This window comes from Hemiscyllium ocellatum, chromosome 42 (assembly GCF_020745735.1).
Source record: "Hemiscyllium ocellatum isolate sHemOce1 chromosome 42, sHemOce1.pat.X.cur, whole genome shotgun sequence".
In the NCBI taxonomy this organism is placed as follows: domain Eukaryota; kingdom Metazoa; phylum Chordata; class Chondrichthyes; order Orectolobiformes; family Hemiscylliidae; genus Hemiscyllium; species Hemiscyllium ocellatum.
In genome coordinates this window covers 29502441-29523776 of record NC_083442.1, presented here as the reverse complement: position 1 = coordinate 29523776, position 21336 = coordinate 29502441, and the positions used below count along the sequence as shown (strand labels likewise).

General features: G+C 45.5%; 1 protein-coding gene across 1 annotated transcript in view; it reads left to right on the top strand.

The window, feature by feature from the left end:
* The window catches only part of ccdc33 (coiled-coil domain containing 33), a 271296-nt gene that overhangs the window by 71745 nt on the left and 178215 nt on the right, over window positions 1-21336 (top strand). The window contains exon 5 of the mRNA XM_060853677.1: window positions 10674-10807. Coding sequence (XP_060709660.1) covers window positions 10674-10807 — 134 coding nt within the window. The remainder of the gene's footprint in view (window positions 1-10673; window positions 10808-21336) is intronic.

Below are 21336 nucleotides of genomic sequence, written 5' to 3'. Positions count from 1 at the left end.
GACACTTACAATTCATCTTCTCCCTCAGAACACTTCAACCCCAGGGCATCAATGTGGACTTCACCAGTTTCCTGATTTCTCCTCCCCCCACCTTACCCCAGTTCCAACCTTGCAGCTCAGCACCGCCCTCATGACCTGTCCTACCGGCCTATCTCCCTTCCCACCTATCTGCTCCACCCTCCTCTCTGACCTATCATCTCCATCCCCACTTCCATCCTCTTGAATCAAAGGCAACCCGAACTCTCGACATTAAATATCAGAGGGACAGTTTACAATTCCAAACGTACTTCCCACCCCATACTCTTGGCTATCTTCTCCTCAGCCCCTCCCTCCCCCCCCCTTCCCATTTATCTCTCCATCCTGGAGGCTCCCTGCCTTCATTCCTGATGAAGGCCTTTTTGCCCAAAACGTTGATTTTCCTGCTCTTCGGATGCTTGCTGACCTGTTGTGATTTTCTAGCACCACTCTAACCTAGACGCTGATCTCCAGCATCTGCAGTCCTCACTTTTGCCTGTACAATTCATGCAATGGTAAAGAAAGGGTTAAAAGCAGGCAGGTAATTCACACAGAACTGAAATCTATGTGCACACTCACTAGGTTTCTCAGATGTCAGGGTTCAGAATCAAACTTCAAGCTCATTGGATAAATGAATGACAATGATAAAAGGGACGGTCAATACAGGACTGAAGGTGTACCTGAATGTGTGGAGTACAGAGGAGCCTCAGTTATCTGAAGGACATGGGAGGGAGTATTTTGTTCAGTTAATCAAATTCCAGATAAACAAGTGCTGGATAGCATAGTTTAGCTGAGCTTCGGGATCTTGCAACCTTGCCAGATAATCCAATATTCGTACAATTGAATGTTGGATAATCGAGGTTCCTCTGTATATGAAATAAGGTAAATGAGCTTGTGACACAGGTCGGAATTGGCAGGTATGATGTGTTGGGCATCACGGTGGCTGCAAGGGGATCAGGACTGGGAGCTAAATATCCAGAGATATACATCCTCTCGAAAAGATAGGCAAGTGGGCAGAGAGGGTGGGGTTGTTTTATTTGTAAGAAATGAAATTAAGTCAAAAGCAATAAACAATGTTAGGGTCAGATGATGTAAAATCTGTGTGGGTAGAGTTGAGAAGCTGCAAAGGTGAAAAGAAACCATAGTAGGGGTTATCTACAGGCCGCCAAACAGAAGTCAGGATTTGAGACATGATACACTGAGAGATAGAAAAGGCGTGTAAGAAAGGCAAGGTTACAGAGGTCATGGGGAGTTTCAATATGCAGGTGGACTGGGAAAACCAGGTTAGCAGTGGATCACGAGAAAGGGAATTTGTGGAATGTCTACAAGATGGCTTTTGGAGCAGTTTGTGATGGACCCTGCTTGGCAACAGGCAATACTGGATTTAGTGTTGTGTAATAAGGCAGACTTAATAAGGGAGCTTAAGGTGAAGGAACCCTTAGGAGGTAGTGATCATAATATGATTGAATTTACTCTGTAGCTTGAGAGGGCAAAGGTAGGATCAGATGTAATGGTATTACAGCTGAAGAAAGGCATTAAGGAGGAGCTGGGTAGAATTGACTGGGATAGGAGCTTAGCAGGAAAGACTGTGGAACAGCAAAGACAGGAATTTCTGGGAGTAATCAGGAGACACAGCAAAAATTCATCCAATTGAAGAAGAAGCATACCAGAGGGAGGATGAGGTAACCGTAGCTGACAAGGGAAGTCAGGGATAGCATAAAAACAAAAGAGAAAACATATAATGTGGCAAAGGGCAGTGGAAAGCCAGAGGATTGGGAGGCTTATAATGACCAACGGAGGACAACAACAAAAGAAATAAGGAGCGAGAAGTTTAAATATGAGGGTAAGTTAGCCAGTAATATATAAGAATATTACAAGAGTTTCTTCAGATATATAAAAGGCAAAAGAGAGGCAAAAGTGGACATTGGGCCACTGGAAAATGAGGCTGGAGAAGCAGTATTGGGGAACAAAGAAATAGTGGATGAACTGAATAAGTACTTTGCGTCAGTCTTCAGGGTGGAAGACACGAATAATATCCCACAAATTCAAGAGAGTAGCCACTGGCCAATGTTGTGAAGGAGAGTCATGGTAACCTCAGCTAGTGCAGGAATTGAACCCACACTGTTGGCATCACAAACCAGTCATCTCCAGGCAACTGACCACCGTTAACTTGACAAGAGCACCAGTGTCCATTTTGAAAATCCAGTGAAACGCTGAGGGAGTGTTACATTGTCAGCAGTGCTATGTCTCGAAAAATGCAGACCAACATATGAATTAGGAGTAGGACTAGACCATTCGGCCCTTCAATCCTGCTCTACCAATCAATAAGCTCTGTTTGAGTTCCATTTTCTCATCCATCTGTGAGATAATCTTTGATTATTCTGCCTCACAAGAATTTGTCCATAGACTTTAATAATATTCATTGACTCTCTGCAGTCCTCACTTAGGCAAAAGTGAGGACTGCAGGTGCTGGAGATTAGAGTCAAGAGTGTGGCGCTGGAAAAGCGCAGCAGGTCAGGCAGTATCCAAGGAGCAGGAGAATCAAAGTTTCAGGCAAAAGCCTGATGAAGGTCTTTTTGCCTGTAACATTGATTCTCCTGCTCCTCACATGCTGCCTGACCTGCTGTGCTTTTCCAGCACCACACTCTCGACTCTCTGCCCCCATTGCCTCCTGAGGCAGAGTGTTCCAGAGTCACATAACTTTTCAGAGTAAAACGCTCTCTCATGTCTGTCCTAAAAGGGTGGCCCCTAATTTGAAAACAATGTCCTGTAATACACACAAGAAGAAACACCCTTTTCATGTCCAACTTGTTAAGATAATTCAGGATCTTAAAAACTTCCTTTCAGTCACCATTCAGAATCTTAAGAACTTCCATTCGATCACTCCTCGCCTTGCTAGACTTCAGTGAAAACAAGTCCAGCCTACCAGGATAAGCTTTCAACCAAGGTCCTGCTCACCATCTCAGGAGAATGTTAAGAAAAACACATGGTATGATTTGGACGAGTACTTAAAATGCCAGGACATAGTGAGCTATGGACCAAGTACAGGTAAATGCGATCTGTGTAGTTTGACAGGAGCAGATTACTGCAGATGCTAGAATCTGTTCTGAAAGCAACCAACGCTGGGGATCACAGCTGGTCAGACAGCATCCGTGGAGAGAGAGCAAGCTAATGGTCCGAGTCCAGATGACTCTTCATCGGAGTTGAGGTGAAGTGTGGAAGGAGGCAGCATTTATGCAACAGTGCAGGGGGTGGAGTGCTGGGGGCGAAAGGGGATGGATAGTGCGGATTAAGTGATTGGAATGTGACAATGGGGATTGGCTACCTCAGCTGAGGGGACAGCTGGTTTGCAATAAAAAATGATGACAATGCTGTGGGTTCAGTTTCCACTGGCTGAGGTTACCAGAAAGGACTGTCCCTTCTCAATTGGCAGAAAAACTTTGTGTTTAACTACCAGACTGCAAAGAATAACTGGTCAGACTGGAGTGGAGGAAGGGGAAAGAGGACATGGTGACAGAGAATGTTACAAGTAAAGCAAAAGAAGGAAAAGGAATGGGAATGGCTTCACAATCTGAAGGATTCACTTCCGTTTTTTGATTGAAAGCAGAAATGAGATCATTGAATTTAACATGATGAGACAGAAATAGCTATCCTTCTGGCAAAGCGATGACTCAATGGCAAGACAGAAGCCGTAAGGACATTAAGATCATCATCCCTTTAGCTCATTCGTCGAGATAAGGCTGCTATCTGCACGTTTCCCCCTCAGCATCTGACACTTCCTTAGCATGTCGGGCACAGTGTGGCAGACAGCATTCTGGAGCTGTCTGTCAGAGCAAACTCAGTATGAACTCTGGGAGATTGTTCAGCCCACTGAGCCTGACCCAACATTCGATCCAATCACACCTCATCCTCTCCCTCAGCTCCACATTCTCACCTCTACCCTTCATTCCCTGAGATATTTGAATAAATTCCATCAGTCTCAGTGTAAATACTCGAAGGGGGGAAAGCAACTGGACCTTCCCTCCCTATCCCTGTACTCTCCTCCTCCCCTCCCAATCCCTGTACTCTCCTCCTCCCCTCCCAATCTCTATACTCTTCTCTTCCCCTCCCTATCCCTGTCCCCTCCTCCTTCCCTCCCTATCTCTGCACTCTCCTTCTCCCCTCCCTATCCCTGTCCCCTCCTCCTTCCCTCCCTATCTCTGCACTCTCCTTCTCCCCTCCCTATCCCTGTCCCCTCCTCCACCCCTCCTTATTCCTGTGCACTCTTCCTCCCCTCCCTATTCCTGTACTCTCCTCCACCCCTCCCTATCCCTGTACTCTCCTCCACCCCTCCCTATCCCTGTACCCTCCTCCTCCCCTCCCTATCCCTGTACCCTCCTCCTCCCCTCCCTATCCCTCTACTCTCCTCCTCCCCTCCCTATCCCTCTACTCTCCTCCTCCCCTCCCTATCCCTGTACTCCCCTCCTCCCCTCCCTATCCCTGTACTCCCCTCCTCCCCTCCCTATCCCTCTACTCTCCTCCTCCCCTCCCTATCCCTGTACTCTCCTCCTCCCCTCACTATCCCTGTACTCCCCTCCTCCCCTCCCTATCTCTGTACTGTCCTCCTGCCCTCTGCATCTGTTATCTCTGCTTTCTGCTTTTTGGGTTTTCATTGCCCGATCTTTGACCCCTGGAACCCAAGCTCTGGGTTTCCCTTTGACGTGATGTGCATGTCCCTTGAAGGAAATGGAAATTAACCCCATACCCATGATTCCCCAGCACGTGACAGGATGAGTTGTGCAGTCCCATGTCATTGTAGGCTGAACACATTGAGGAGAAAGTGAGGACTGCAGATGCTGGAGATCAGAGCTGAAAGTGTGTTGCTGGAAAAGCGCAGCAGGTCAGGCAGCATCCAAAGAGCAGGAGAATCCACGTTTCGGGCGTAAGTCCTTCCTGAAGAAGGGCTCATACCCGAAACGTCGATTTTCCTGCTCTTTGGATGCTACCTGACCTGCTGTGCTTTTCCAACAACACATTTTCAGCTCTAAACACATTGACAGTCTAATAAGTCAGATTGACTTCATGGCCTGCCCGTTCCAATAGATGAGCATAGTCATATTCCTGTGTTATTGTTTTACCCATTGTCCACCTTTGATTGGTACGTCTGCAGTAAACAAAAAAATGCAGCATTCTCTCTATAGCACTTGGTCTCTTTACCACTGTCTCTTTCTTCAAGATTTTCCTTAAAATTGACCTTATTGACCAAACTTTTAGTCATTTGTTTTTAACTGCAACCTCCCTGTGTGGTCTGCTGCCAATCCTTGCCTGGTAACATTGTGTTAACGTTTCCTCCTTTAGGATACACCATAAATGCAAGGTCTGGACATTAGAAGGATCCTGAATACTTGAGGCATTTTGGAATAAAAAGTCACTGAGAGAGGCTGAGGGAACTGCTGCACCTGAATGAGGTGATATTTGGGGCATATTTGAGCAGCCCGAGATGTGTGGAATCAGGCTTTTCAGTTGTGGAGATGAGAACAGGATATGGCATGTGTACAGCAGGCTTTCACTGTTACTTAAGAGAAAACAATATTTATTAGTTGTAGCTGAATACGTTGATGTTACATTCTCTGACAATATGTCGCCTTATTAAGGTGACTCAAAGATATCTGTTCAGAGCCTGGAGGCGATTTGGGTCCTGTCCTGTGGTGTTGGTCTCATAATTAAGTATATCTTGGAGCTGCATGTTCTCTTTGAATAGAATCCCTTACAGTGTGGAAGCAGGCTATTGGGCTCTCTGGCTCCACTCAATGCCTCTGAAAGGCATCCGACCCAGACCCACCTCCATGGCAAATCCATCCATGCCTGCACGTCCTTTGGACACTATGGGGCAATTTCCCATGGCCAATCCACCCTAACCTGCTCATCTTTGGACTGTGGGATGAAACTGGAGCTTTCAAAGGGAGTGCAGACAAAAAGAGAATTTTCAAATTCCACATAGATAGTCGCCCAAGGTTGGCATCAAACCATTAAATGGGCACTGATGATGATTTAAATAAAAGAAAAACTGTCAATGGGGTTGTGGTGCAAAGACAAAAGCGTGCTACAAAATCATAATGCTGATCCAGGGAGCCATTGCAACCACAATAGAGCAAATGGCCTCCCAGACCATAACAATTTATGATGTTTGCTTGTGTGGTTCATTATCACTTGGCGAACTGCAGGGATGTTTTGTAACAATAGTCGGTGTGTGTACATGGTAGTCCATTAACACAGGAGGAGAGCTAGGGTACTGACAGGGACTGCATTGAGACAAGGGTAGGAAGAGAGAGAGAGAGAGAGTGAGAGAGAAAAATGTGTTGATTATTTATTCAAAGCAGACCTTTGTTAATTTTTGATCATTGCAAAGTTTGAAAGGGGTGGTGAAGCGAGAGGTCAGGCAGGTTACTGGGAAAATGGAACATCTGGGGCCCCCTGTTGGTGAATGAGAAGGACCCAAGAGATATCACCTGGCTCCTCAGAAATGCCAAAGGACAGTGGAGGGAGTGGGAAATGTACTTAGAATCCATCAAGGCATTTCGCTCAGTAACGGCGGTGTGTACGCCAGATACAGGAAGGACACTTGTTATTCTTTGGCAGGATGTGGGCATCCCTGGAAATGCCAATATTAGTTTCACTCCCTCATCACCCTTAGAGGGCTGTTGAGAGCCAATCATATGGCTGTAGATCAGGAGTGATATTGATCTTTGAGAAGATTTATAGCTCAGGTTGATGAGAAGCATGTAAGCTAGCTTGCTGAGCTGGAAGGTTTGTTTTCAGACGTTTCGTTACCATGACTAGGTGACATCATCGGTGAGAGTCTCCAGTGAAGCAGCAGTGCTGACCACTGAGCCACCATGCTGCCATTGCTCAGGCCTATTGGACAGGCTCTAGAATTCATGCCACCGCTGAGAGTTTACATTCCCTTACCCTTACCACCCCTGCCTCCCCCCCCGGCTGTTGTTGAAGGTGCTGGTAGTGGCCCGTACAATGAGGTTGCGTGTATGGAATTGACTCAGCTCCATTCGCAGAATCAGCCCCTTCCCTGGCATTCCATAAGGAGTAAGGGTAGATCCTTGGTCATAGGACTCCTTAAGAGCACAGGATGAAGAACTGGAATTAGAATGAGCTTTATTGCCACCTGTACTCAGAGGAGTACAGTGAAGAGTTTACACATTGCCACTTATGGCGCCATCTGAAGTACAGAACTTTAGGGGAAAAAGTTAGATAAATTGGGTATATGAATAGGAAGGGTTTGGAGGGATATGGGCCAGGTGCTCGCAGGTGGGACTAGATTGGGTTGGGATATCTGGTTGGCATGGACGAGTTGGACCAAAGGGTCTGTTTCGTGCTGTACATCTCTATGATTCTATGATTCTATGAAATAAAGAAATGAAGGTACCCCCTGATAATCTGGTGTGGAAGATGCTCTGCATTAACCAATGAGATGAACCATTAGAATCTCACAAGGAAGACGGAGCTGAGGGGAGCAGGGTGGAGATGAGCTCAATGCCCACATCACTCTGCTGTTTGTCTTTATTGCTGACGATCAGGGCTTCAAGCCCCCAGGGGGTCAGTCAGACCTTTGTTCATCTAATTGGCTCTGACAGAGAAAATTATGTTTGTGTTATTAAATCAGGGCTTTGTTGCAAAGCTATTGAAAAGCGTCACGGTAAAAAAAAATTTAAAAAAAAGGGCGGCACGGTGGCACAGTGGTTAGCACTGCTGCCTCACAGCGCCAAGGACCTGGGTTCAATTCCCAACTCAGGCGACTGACTGTGTGGAGTTTGCACGTTCTCCCCGTGCCTGCGTGGGTTTCCTCCGGGTGCTCCGGTTTCCTCCCACAGTCCAAAGATGTGCGGGTCAGGTGAATTGGCCATGCTAAATTGCCCGTAGTGTTAGGTAAGGGGTATGGGTGGGTTGCGCTTCGGCGGGTCGGTGTGGACTTGTTGGGCCGAAGGGCCTGTTTCCACACTGTAAGTAATCTAATCTAATATGAAAAGTCAAACAATTGTAAACATCATTCAGGATTGCAGCAGAACATGCATACACCCCACAGTGACTTCCCTTTCCTGGCTGCTTCTGAGATGCTCGATGTTTATTCCCACAATCTACAGAGTCAAACAGCATGAAGGGAGACATGGCCAACTCATCCAGGCTGACCAGATTTCCCAAACTGAACTGGGCCCATTTGCTTGATTTGGCCCATTTCCCTCTAAACTTTTTTTATTTGTGTACTTGTCCAAATGTCTTTCAAATGTCGTAATTTGTTGGAGAGCACTGTGTGTATCCTTAAGGTCAACATTAGATGGTACCGACCCACTCCAATCCAAGCCATGACCCTTGGCCTCATCTGTTGGCATGACAACTTATAGGCCTGAGGGCTGGGATAATTGGAGCCTCACTGCCGCTGAAAATGAGAGGTTTGTGAGGGGTTTAGTACCATCCTGGAGACTCACCAATGGCCTGACCTCACACCTTCAAATCGAAAAATTAGAAATTCTGTGGTCTAACCGTCTGTCGGAGTTCTGTTGGATGTCTGAATCACAAATCGAGAATTCTTAAGGACAGATAACAGCCGCCACCATCCATTTCCTGGTATCAATTTGCACAAACAGTGAGGCCCTCAGTACAGGCTTCAGATTTCCAGAAAGTTCGAAGGCTGCAGGTTGATATTATGACTCAGATCTGTGCATCTACTGGATCACTTCATTGTGGACAGCTCATGATGAAGGGTTTGGGCCAGAAACATTGACTGTCCTGCTCCTCAGACGTTGCCTGATCTGCTGTGCTTTTCCAGCCCCACTCTTTTCAACTTAGAGATGGAAGATTTTGTCAGAAGGAGAGGTAGAGGTGATTAGCAAAGACGCCTTTAAGGGGATGTCAGATAAATATATGTAGGAGAAAAGGAATAGAAGGATATATTGACAGAGGAAGATCAAGTACAGCGGGTGCAGCAGAAACACCAGCATGATTCAGTGGGCCAAATGCCCCATTTCTATATTCTATGTCATTCCAGTTTCCACATTCCCAGTTGTCATGGTGATCCCCTGGTGTATGTGCAGCATTAGCACTGAGGGATGTCGTCACTACATCATGCCATTTCTCTGAAGCCCTGCAAAAAACTCCCCTTCAAATACTTATCCAATTCCCTTTTAAATGTCACCATTAAATCTTATTCTGTGGCTCTTTCAAGTTACTTGCTGTGCAGAAAAGAGAAATCTCCTCTTCTCTCTATTCCTCCTTCTGTCAGTTTTCCAAAATCCATATCCTCTTGATACTGATGCTCCTGGCACTGGAAACGTTTACAATTCTCGAATGTCTCCATATGATCTTTTCCTTAACCATCACTGCTGTCAGGAGAACAACTCTGGATAGTCCCAGTCTGAATCCTCACATTATCTAACACACCAATTCTCTCATTCTTCTGTGGGATGTAGGTGCTGCTGGCATGATCAGTGTTTGCTGCCCATCCCTAATTGCCCTCGAACTGAATGGCTTCCTAAGCTATTTCAGAAGGCAGTGCAGAATTAACCACATTGCTATGTACCTGCGGTCACATGGAGGCCAGACCAGGTAAGGAGGGTAGATTTCCTTCCCAAGGACAAATCAGTAAATCAGATGGACTTGACCATAATTGATGACAATTGTCAGGATTACATCATTGCGATTAACTTTCAATTTCTTATTTATTAACTGAATTAAACTGGTGGGATTCAAACGCATTCCCAGAGCATTTTCCTGCCGTTCTATACAGCCAGCCCTTTGACATTATCACCACACCACAATCCCTGCCCCTTCCTCTTTGCCCCAAGACTTCCAGGCAGCACGGTGGCTCAGTGGTTAGCACTGCTGCCTCACAGTGCCAAGGACCTGGGTTCCATTCCATGCTCAGGTGGCTGTCTCTGTGGAGGATGCACATTCTCCCTGTGGCTGTGTGGATTTTCTCTGGGTGCTCTGGTTTACTCCCACGGTCCAAAGGTGTGCAGGTTAGGTGGACTAGTCATGAGGAATATGGGGATGGGGTGGGTCCAGCAAAATTTATGAGGATGTTGCCAGGACTCAGAAGCTTGAGTTATGGGGAGAGGTTGGACAAGCTAGAATTTTTTCTTTACAGCGTAGGAGACTGAGAAGGGACCTTATCAAAGGGTAAAAGATCATGAGAGGTATGGATAAGGTAAATGTACTCCGTCTTTTTCCCAGGGTTGGGGAATTGAGGACTAGGGGGCATCAGTTTAAGGTTGGAGGGGAAAGAATAAAAGGGAACCTGAGGGGCAACATTTTTACACAGAGGGTGGCACCCATATGGAATGACCTGCCAGCGGTTGAGATGGGTACGTTAGCAACATTTTAAAGGCATTTGGACAAATACATGGATAGGAAAGGATTAGAAGGGTATGGGCCAAGTGCAGGGAAATGGGATTCACGTGGATGAACATTTTGGTCGGCATGGACCAGTTTGGGCTAAAGGGCCTGTCTTCGTGCTGTAGGTCACCATGACTCAATGACTGTATGAGATGCTGCTCTTTGGAGAGTTGGTGTGGACTCGATGGCCCGAATGGCCTGTTTCCGTACAGTCAGGATTCTATGATTCACGCTGATGATTTGAGCTCTAATGCGGCTTTATTTCTCTTCTGTAGTAAAAGTGGATCAGATGGTGAACATCACCAGAGAGCTCAGGGTGTTACCCATGCCACCATCCAACCCACCCATTCACCATCCTGGGAGGCAAAGGTGACAGTGGAGATCGACGAAGGAAGTGCCAAGGATGAAGGTGAGATTCCTAAACCACCCCACCCCCATCCAAAAGGTGAAGTGTTCCCCCGTTCTTTCACGTCTGAGGAACACGAATCCCTGTCAAGGCATTTTTTTAAAATTGTAAACCCATCTTTGTCATGCCTCAGGAAACCTGCATTTTTGCTGTCACTGTAAGTCTGTGATGATCCCGTGCTACATGTGTGAGGTTGAGCCACAGGAAAACACTCCCAATTCCCTCCCAGACCCGCACTCCAGTTCCCAACCCTCCCATTCCATTCTCCTAAGCCCTGAGGGAGAGCCCTGAGATATTTTATAATCGACTCTGGGAAATCATAGAATCATTATAGAATCCCTACAGTGAGGAAGCAGGCCATTCAGCCTATTGAGTCTTCACCGACCCACCGACATTCCACTCAATATCTCCTCCCTCCATCCCTGGGACCCTGCATTTCCCATGGCTAATTCATACACATGGCTTCTATTTAAATCATCATCAATGCCCTCTTAAATGCCTTCACCACAATTCTAGGCAGTGAGTTACAGATCCTAACCTCTGGCTGTGTGAAAAAAGATTTCTCTCACATCTGCTTAACTTGCAAATTAACTTAGAATCCCACAGTGTGGAAATAGGCCATTTGGCCCATCGAGACCCTATCAATCGAGTTCCAAGAGATCAATTGTGTTCTGGGATTCTCTAGTCCAAGGTACAGACAGACATTTCTGTGGCCAGCAGCGAAAAAACAGAATGGTACTTCCCTGGTGCCAGGATCAAGGATGTCTCAGAGAGGGTGCAGAATGTTCTCATGGGGTAGAGGGGTCAGCAGGAGGTCATTGTCCACATTGGAACCAACGACATAGGAAGGGAAAAGGTTGAGATTGTGAAGGGAGATTACAGAGAGTTAGACAGAAATTCAAAAAGGAGGTCCTCAAGGGTAATAATATCTGGATTACTCCCAGTGCTACGAGCTAGTGAGGGCAGGAATAGGAGGATAGAGCAGATGAATGCATGGCTGAGGAGCTGGTGTATGGGAGAAGGATTCACATTTTTGGATCATTGGAATCTCTTTTGGGGTAGAAGTGACCTGTACAAGAAGGACGGATTGCACCTAAATTGGAAGGGGACTAATATACTGGCAGGCAGATTTGCTGGAGCTGCTTGGGAGGATTTAAACTAATAAGGGGGGTGGGACCCAGGGAGACAGTGAGGAAAGAGATCAATCTGAGACTGATACAGTTCAGAACAAAAGTGAGTCAAACAGTCAGGCCAGGCAGGGATAAGGTAGGACTAATAAATTAAACTGCATTTATTTCAATGCAAGGGGCCTAACAGGGAAGGCAGATGAACTCAGGGCATGGTTAGGAATGTGGGACTGGGATATCATAGCAATTACAGAAACATGGCTCAGGAATGGGCAGGACTGGCAGCTTAATGTTCCAGGATACAAATGTTACAGGAAGGATAGAAAGGGAGGCAAGACAGGAGGGGGAGTGGCATTTTTGATAAGGGATAGCATTACAGCTGTGCTGAGGGAGGATATTCCTGGAAATACATCCAGGGAAGTTATTTGGGTGGAACTGAGAAATAAGAACGGGATGATAACCTTCTTGGGATTGTATTATAGACCCTCCAATAATCAGAGGGAAATTGAGAAACAAACTTGTAAGGAGATCTCAGCTATCTGTAAGAATAATAGGGTGGTTATGGTAGGGGATTTTAACTTTCCAAATGTAGACTGTGACTGCCTTAGTGTGAAGGGTTTAGATGGAGAGGAATTTGTTAAGTGTGTACAAGACAATTTTCTGATTTAGTATGTGGATGTACCTACTTGAGAAGGTGCAAAACTTGACCTACTCTTGGGAAATAAGGCAGGGCAGGTGACTGAGGTGTCAGTGGAGGAGCACTTTGGGGCCAGCGATCAAATTCTATTAGATTTAAAATAGTGATGGAAAAGGATAGACCAGATCTAAAAGTTGAAGTTCTAAACTGGAGAAAGGCCAATTTTGATGGTATTAGGCAAGAACTTTCAAAAGCTGATTGGAGGCAGATGTTTAGATTAGATTAGATTACTTAGATTAGATTACTTACAGTGTGGAAACAGGCCCTTTGGCCCAAAAAGTCCACACCGACCCGCCAAAGCACAATCCACCCATACCCCTATATTTACTGCTTCACCTAACACTACGGGCAATTTAGCATGGCCAGTTCACCTGATCTGCACATCTTTGGACAGTGGGAGGAAACCGGAGCACCCGGAGGAAACCCACGCAGACATAGGGAGAACGTGCAAACTCCAGGTTGGGGTTCACAGGTAAAGGGACTGCTGGAAAATGGGAGCCTTCAGAAATGAGATAACGAGAATCCAGAGAAAGTATATTCCTGTCAGGGTGAAAGGAAAGGCTGGTAGGAATAGGGAATGCTAGATGACTAAAGAAATTGATGGTTTGGTTAAGGAAAAGGAGGAAGCATATGCCAGGTATAGACAGGGTAGATTGAGTGAATCCTTAGAAGAGTACAAAGGAGGTAGGAGTATACTTAAGAGAGAAATCAGGAGGTCAAAAGGGAATATGAGATAGCTTTGGCAAATAGAATTAAGGAGAATCCAAAGGGTTTTTACAAATACATTAAGGACAAAAGGGTAACTAGGGAGAGATTAGGGCCCCTCAAAGATCAGCAAGGCGGCTTTTGTGTGGAGCTGCAGAAAATGGGGGAGATAATAAATGAGTATTTTGCATTAGTATTTACTGTGGAAAAGGATATGGATGATATAGAGTGTAAGGAAATAGATGGTGACATCTTGCAAAAATCCATATTACAGAGGAGGAAGTGCTGGATGTCTTGAAACGGGTAAAGGCAGATAAATCCCCAGGACCTGATCAGGTGTACCCTAGAGCTCTGTGGGAAGCTAGAGAAGTGATTGCTGGGCCTCTTGCTGAGATATTTGTATCATCGATAGTCACAGGTGAGGTGTTGGAAGAAGACTGGACGTTGGCAAACGTGGTGCCACTGTTTAAGAAGGGTGGTAAGGACAAGCCAGGGAACTATAGACCAGTGAGCCTGATGTTCGTGGTGGGCAAGTTGTTGGAGGGAATCCTGAGGGACAGGATGTACATGTATTTGGAAAGGCAAGGACTGATTAGGGATAGTCAACGTGGCTTTGTGCGTGGGAGATCATGTCTCACAAACTTGATTGAGTTTTTTGAGGAAGTAACAAAGAGGATTGATGAGGGCACAGCAATAGATGTGATCTATATGGACTTCAGTAAGGCATTTGACAAGGTTCCCCATGGGAGATTGATTAGCAAGGTTATATCTCACGGAATACAGGGAGAACTAACCATTTGGATACAGAACTGGCTCAAAGGTAGAAGGCACAGGGTGGTGGTGGAAGGCTGTTTTTCAGACTGGAGGCTTGTGACCAGCGAAATGCCACAAGGATCGATGCTGGGTCCTCTACTTATTGTCATTTATATAAATGATTTGGATGTGAGCATAAGAGATACTGTTAGTAAGTTTGTCGATGACACCAAAATTGGAAGTGTAGTGGACAGCGAAGTGGGTTACCTCAGATTACAACAGGACCTTGACCAGATGGGCCAATGGGCTGAGAAGTGTCAGATGGAGTTTAATTCAGATAAATGTGAGGTGCTTCATTTTGGGAAAGCAAATCCTAGCAGGACTTATACACTTAATAGTAAGGTCCTAGGGTGTGTTGCTGAACAAAGAGACCTGGGAGTGCAGGTTCATAGCTCCCTGAAAGTGGAGTCGCAGGTAGATAGGGTAGTGAAGAAGGCGTTTGGTATGCTTTCCTTTATTGGCCAGACTATTAAGTACAGGAATTGGGAGGTAATGTTGCGGCTGTACAGGACATTGGTTAGGCCACTGTTGGAATGTTGTGTGCAATTCTGGTCTCCTTCTTATCGGAAAGATGTTGTAAACTTGAAAGGGTTCAGAAAAGATTTACAAGGATGTTGCCAGGGTTGGAGGATCTGAGCTACAGGGAGAGGCTGACCAGGCTGGGGCTGTTTTCTGTGGAGCGTTGGAAGCTGAGGGATAACCTTATCGGGGTTTCAAAACTATGAGGGGCATGGATAGGGTAAATAGGCAAATCTTTTCCATGGGGTCAGGGTGTCGAGAACTAGAGGGCATAGGTTTGAGGTGAGAGGGGAAAGATATAGAAGAGACCTAAGGGGCAACTTTTTCACACAGAAGGTGGTACGTGTATGGAATGAGCTGCCAGAGGAAGTGGTGGAGGCTGGTACAATTGCAACATTTAAGAGGCATTTGGATGGGTATATGAATAGGAAGGGTTTGGAGGGATATGAACCGGGTGCTGGCAGGTGGGACTAGATTGTGTTGGGATATCTGGTCGGCATGGACGGGTTGGACCGAAGGGTCTGTTTCCATGCTGTACATCTCTATGACTCTATGGCTCTATAACTCTCCAAAGAGCACCCAGACTCCTATGTAACCCTGTATTTTCCATGGTGAACCCAACCAGCCTGCACATTATGGGCAAGTTAGCATGGTCAATCCACCTAACATGCACATCTTTGGAGTGTGGGAGGAAACCCACGCAGACATGGGGAGAATTAGTAAACTACACACGGACAGTTGCCTGAGGGTGGAATCGAACATGGGTTCCCAGCGCTGAACCAACATGTCTGAGGATGCTGAGAGAAATTAAAGTTTAATGCAATTGGGAAAACTCACAAAGTGTAAACAGCATCATGTGGATGGTCTTAACCTGCTGAAATCACACAACAAATCCCAGTAAGCCATTAACTGGGAATTTTCTGATTAGACCTGCTTAAGAAATGAATGGCTAATTTGTCCAATTAATACCTATTTGGAGAGCTAATATTACAAAACACAAATTAAAGAAATGTCTTGATTTCTGTAGAACCGTTCAGGTCCTGAGGACGTCCCACTGTGCTTTGTGACTGAGGAAGTGGAACGTTTTGAAGTGTAACCATTATTATAATGTATGAAATTTGACAGCCAATTGCTGCACAACAATCTCCCACAAACAAAATAGACTTTGTAGTAGTGAGGTATAAGCTTAGTCATTTGCTGAGCCATTTCAGTTAAGGGTCAACCACGTTGCTGTGAATCTGGAGTCACATGTAAGCCAGACCAGGTAAGGATGGTAGATTTCCTTCCGCGAAGGAGATTAATGAAGCAAATAGGATTATAATGGCAATCACCACGAGACTAGCTCTTTTTAGTTCAAGATGTTATTGAGTTCAAATTTCACCATCTATGTAGTTTATATGAAGGCCTCGTTGTATTATCACTGGATAGTTAATCTGGAGAGATTTCAGGGACCTGGGTTTGAATTCCACCACAGTAGAATTTGAATTGAATAAAAATCTGGAATTAGGAGTCTAATGATGACCATGGATCTATTGTTGGGAAAACCCATCTGGTTTATTACTGCCCCTTTAGAGAAAGAAGCTGCCATCCTGACCTGGTCTGGCCTACATGTAAGCTAGGCAGAAGTGGTTACTGCAGATGCTGGAGATTAGAGTCAACATTAGAGCCGTGCTGGAAAAGCACAGCAGGTCGGGCAGCATCTGAGGAGCAGGAGAACCAATGTTTCTGGCAAAGGCCCTTCATCAGGAATGAACACCATTCATTCCTGAGGTAGGGCTTTTGCCCAAAATGTCGATTTTCCTGCTCCTCGGATGTTGCCTGACCTGCTGTGCTTTTCCAGCACGGCTCTAAGCTTGGCCTACTTGTGACTCCAGACCTTTTTCTACAATCAACTCTTAACTGCTCTTTGGGCAAGGATGGATGGGCAATAAAATGTTGGCCGAGCCAACGATGCCCTCATCCCATGTCCGAGTAAAAAGAGGAGAAATTTGAATCCATATCCCCAGAACATTTTTCTAGAGGTTTTAGACCTGATAATGACATGATAATCTATACTTTATGGTGTGAATGGAGGGATAAAGATTGGCCAGAATAATTCCTTTACTCTTCTTTGCAATAGTGGCATGGGACTTTTTATGTCCACCCAAGAGGCCTCAATTTATTGATAGCACCTCTGACAGTGTGTGGCTCTCCCTCAGTACTCCATAGGACTGTCAGATTGGATTTGGGTTCTGTATAACCAACAGAAACCACATCAATGACTGAAAACAGAAGAAGCTTTGGAAGAATATCAGGAAAGTAGGACCAATCTGAAATGAGAAATTAAGAGGACGGAAAAGGGTCATGAAATATCTTCAGCAAATAGGGTTAAGGAAAATTCCAAAGTATTTTATTACTCATACACAGGGAGCAAGAGGATAACTAGAGAAAGGGTTGGCCCACTCATGGACAAAGGAGAAAAGTTATGTGTGAAGTCAGAGAAAATGGGTGAGATTCTCAATGAGTACTTTGCATCAGTATTCAGCAAGGAGAGGGGCGTGACAGACGTAGAGGTTAGGGTTAAGACCATAAGACATAAGACATAGGAGTGGAAGTAAGGCCATTCGGCCCATCGAGTCCACTCCGCCATTCAATCATGGCTGATGGGCATTTCAACTCCACTTACCAGCGTTCTCTCCGTAGCCCTTAATTCCTTGAGACAACAAGAATCTATCAATTTCTGCCTTGAAGACATTTAGCGTCCCGGCCTCCACTGCACTCCGTGGCAATGAATTCCACGGGCCCACCACCCTCTGGTTGAAGAAATGTCTCCGCATTTCTGTTCTGAATTGACCCCCTCTAATTCTAAGGCGGTGTCCACGGGTCCTAGTCTCCTCGCCTAATGGAAACAACTTCATGGCATCCACTGTTTCCAAGCCATGTATTATCTTGTACGTCTCTATTAAGACTCCCCTTAATCTTCTAAACTCCAATGAATACAATCCCAGGATCCTCAGCCGTTCCACATATGTTAGACCTACCATTCCAGGGATCATCCGTGTGAATCTCCGCTGGACACGTTCCAGTGCCAGTATGTCCTTCCTGAGGTGTGGGGACCAAAACTGGACACAGTACTCTAAATGGGGCCTAACCAGAGCTTTTGACCGAGTGTTTGATTACTCTCAGTCAAGTCGGCATAAGGAGGGAGCAAGTGTTGGGTATTCTAAAAGGCATTAGGGTGGACAAGTCCCCAGATCCAGATGTCCCAGGTTACTGAGGTAAGTGAGAGAGGAAATAGCTGGGACCTTAACAGATATCTTTGCAGCATTTTTGAACACAAGTGAGGTCTCGGATGACTGGAGAATTGACAATGTTGTCCCCTTGTTTAAGAAGGGTAGCAGGGATAATCCAGGTAATTATAGACCAGTGAGCCTGACGTCAGTGGTAGGGAAGCTGCTGGAGAAGATATTGAGGGATAGGATCTATTTACATTTGGTAGAAAATGGGTTTACCAGTGATAGGCAACATGGTTTTGTGCAGGGAAGGTCATGTCTTACCAACTTAATAGAATTCTTTGAAAAAGTGACAAAGTTGATTGATGAGGGAAGGGCTGTTGATGTCATGTATATGGATTTCAGTAAAGGATTTGATAAGGTTCCCCATGGTAGGCTGATGGAGAATGTGAAATTGCATGGGGTCCAGCGTGTATTAGCTAGATGGATAGAGAACTGACTGGGCAGCAGGAGACAGAGTGATGTTGGAAAGGAGTTTCTCAAAATAGAGAACTGTGACCAGTAGTGTTCCACAGGGATCCGTGCTGGGACCACTTTTGTTTGTGATATACATAAATGATTAGATTACTTACAGTGTGGAAACAGGCCCTTTGGCCCAACAAGTCCACACCGACCCTCCAAAGAGCAACCCACCTAGACCCATTCATTTACCCCTTCACCTAACACTACGGGTAATTTAGCATGGCCAATTCACCGAACCTGCACATTTTTGGACTGTGGGTGGAAACCGGAGCACCTGGAGGAAACCCACGCAGACACGGGGAGAATGTGCAAACTCCACACAGACTGAGGCGGGAATTGAACACGGGTCTCTGGCGCTGTGAGGCAGCAGTGCTAACCACTGTGCCGCCCATAAGAAAGGTATAGGTAGTCTGATTAACAAGTTTGCAGATGATACTAAGATTGGTTTAATAGTAGATAGTGAAAAGGACTGTCAGAGAATGCTGCAGAATATAGATAGATTGGGAGTTGGGCAGAGAAATGGCAGAAGGAGTTCAATCTGGGTAAATGCGAGGTGATGTATTTTGGAAGATCCAATTCAAGAGCGAACTATATGGTAAATGGGAAAGCCCTGGGGACAATCGATGTGCAGAGAGATCTGGGTGTTCAGGTCCATTGTACCCTGAAGTTGGCAATGCAGGTCGATAGAGTGGTCAAGAAAGCATACGGCATGTTTTCCTTCATCGGATGGGGTATTGAGTACAAAGAGTTGCCAGGTCATGTTACAGTTGTATAGGAGCTGAAAATGTGTTGCTGGTTAAAGCACAGCAGGTTAGGCAGCATCCAAGGAACAGGAAATTCGACGAAATTCAACAGGAACAGGAATGAGGAGAGTGTTGTATAGGACTTTGGTTCAGCCACATTTGGAATACTGCGTACAGTTCTGTTCGCCGTATTACCAAAACGATGTAGATGCTTTGGAGAGGGTGCAGAGGAGGTTCACTAAGATGTTGCCTGGTATGGAGAATGCTAGCTATGAGGAGAGATTGAATAGATTAGGATTGTTTTCATTAGAATGCTGGAGGTTGAGAGAGGACCTAACTGAGGTCTACAAAATTGTGAGAGGTATAGACAAAGTGGATAGCAAGAAGCTTTTTCCTAGAGTGGGGGACTAAATTCCTAGCGGGCGTCATGAGTTCACGGTGAGAGGGGAAAAGTTTCAGGGAGATATGCGTGGAAAGTTCTTTATGCAGAGGGTGTTGGCTGCCTGGAATGCATTGCCAGTGGAGGTGGTAGAGGCAGGCAGGATAGCATCATTTAAGGTGTATCCAGACAGATACATGAATGGGCAGGGAGCAAAGGGATACAGGTAATTAGAAAATAGGCAACAGGTTTAGATAGAGGATCTGGATTGGCACAGACTTGGAGGACTGAAGGACCTTTTCCTATGCTGTAATTTTCTTTGTTCTTTGTTCTAACCAGGACCCCCTCCTGCTTTACTTCCTCAGAATGGGTGAGATTTCCAGAATGACTCTGTTCGCACACAATTGCTTCATGTTAAACATCCTGTGATCCTAAGCACTGGAGACAGAATTCCCTGGCAAAGTGCTCATGTAGGGCCAAGTTGTTTCCAAAACTGCTCTGTCCCATTTTGTTTTGAAGACAGTTTGCAGAGAGCATGGGAGCAAAGGAAAAGATTCAATGGGCGCCTCCAAGTGGAGTACATTAAGTATTTTGAATGGGGAAAGTGTCAAAGGGATGATCTAGATCCCGGCAAGACTCTAGGGAAAAGTAGGAAAATTGGGAATGAGGATGATAATGTGATTAAAATGAGAAAAGATGTCATTGCTTATCCAATAACACTGGCTCAGAATCATTAACTGCAAAGGACAGTCTCCACTTCCTAGCCTCTGTCACAGAGCAATGTGCTAGTCATAGAGTCATAGAGATGTACAGCATGGAAACAGACCCTTCGGTCCAACCCGTCCATGCTGACCAGAGCTACTAGGGCCAATCAAGCTAAAAACACTTGAATAAAAGCAAAATACTATGTGAGAGATGTCCCTGGTTTGTTTGGATAGAGCCAAATTCAAATGCTTGTTTGTTCACTTTATATGCTACGGTACAGACCGAACTGCGTTTGTGACAATGTATTATTACAAAGATATTTTTTATGAATCACGTATATTTTTGAAATATGAAAACGATACTGTGGGCACTGGAAATCTGAAACAAACACAGAGATTGCTGGAGAAACTCACCAAGTCTGACAGAATCTGTGGCGAGAGAAACAAAGGTTAGTGATTCGAGTCTAGTGGCTATTCTTCAGGCCACTGAAGAGGAAAAGCCATATTCAACTTGAAACACTAACTCCTGTATCTCTCTGCACAAATGCTGCCAGACCTACTGAGTATCTCCAACATTTTGCTGTGTTTGTTTTCACTGAAAATATTACTTTGCAAAGTATGGCTTTCGCTAAAATGCTCAAAAGATGGTAAAACAGGATAGAGATTGGTGGAAGGGTTTGGGGAAAGGGGCGACCAATGTTATTTAGGTATATATCAATGCAATATCGTTATATTTTCCATCATGGAGTGGCACAGTGACTCAGTAGTTAGCACTGCTACCCCACAGCAGCAGAGATGCGGGTTCGGTTCCACCCTTGGGTGTCTGTCTGTGTGGAGTTTGCACATTCTCCCCATGTCTGTGTGAGTTTCCTCCAGGTGCTTCAGTTTCTCCCACAGTCCAAAGATGTGCAGGTAAGGGTGGATTGGCCATAGGAAATTGCCCGTAGTGTCCAGGGGTGTGCAGGTTAGGTGGATGATCCATGGGATATGAGGGGGTTACAGGGATAGGGTAGTGGGGTGACTCTGGGTTGGATGCTATTTGGAGAGCCTTTGACCTGACAATCTGCTTACTCTGTTCGATTCAACATTAGACTCAAGCATCCTTGGCTGT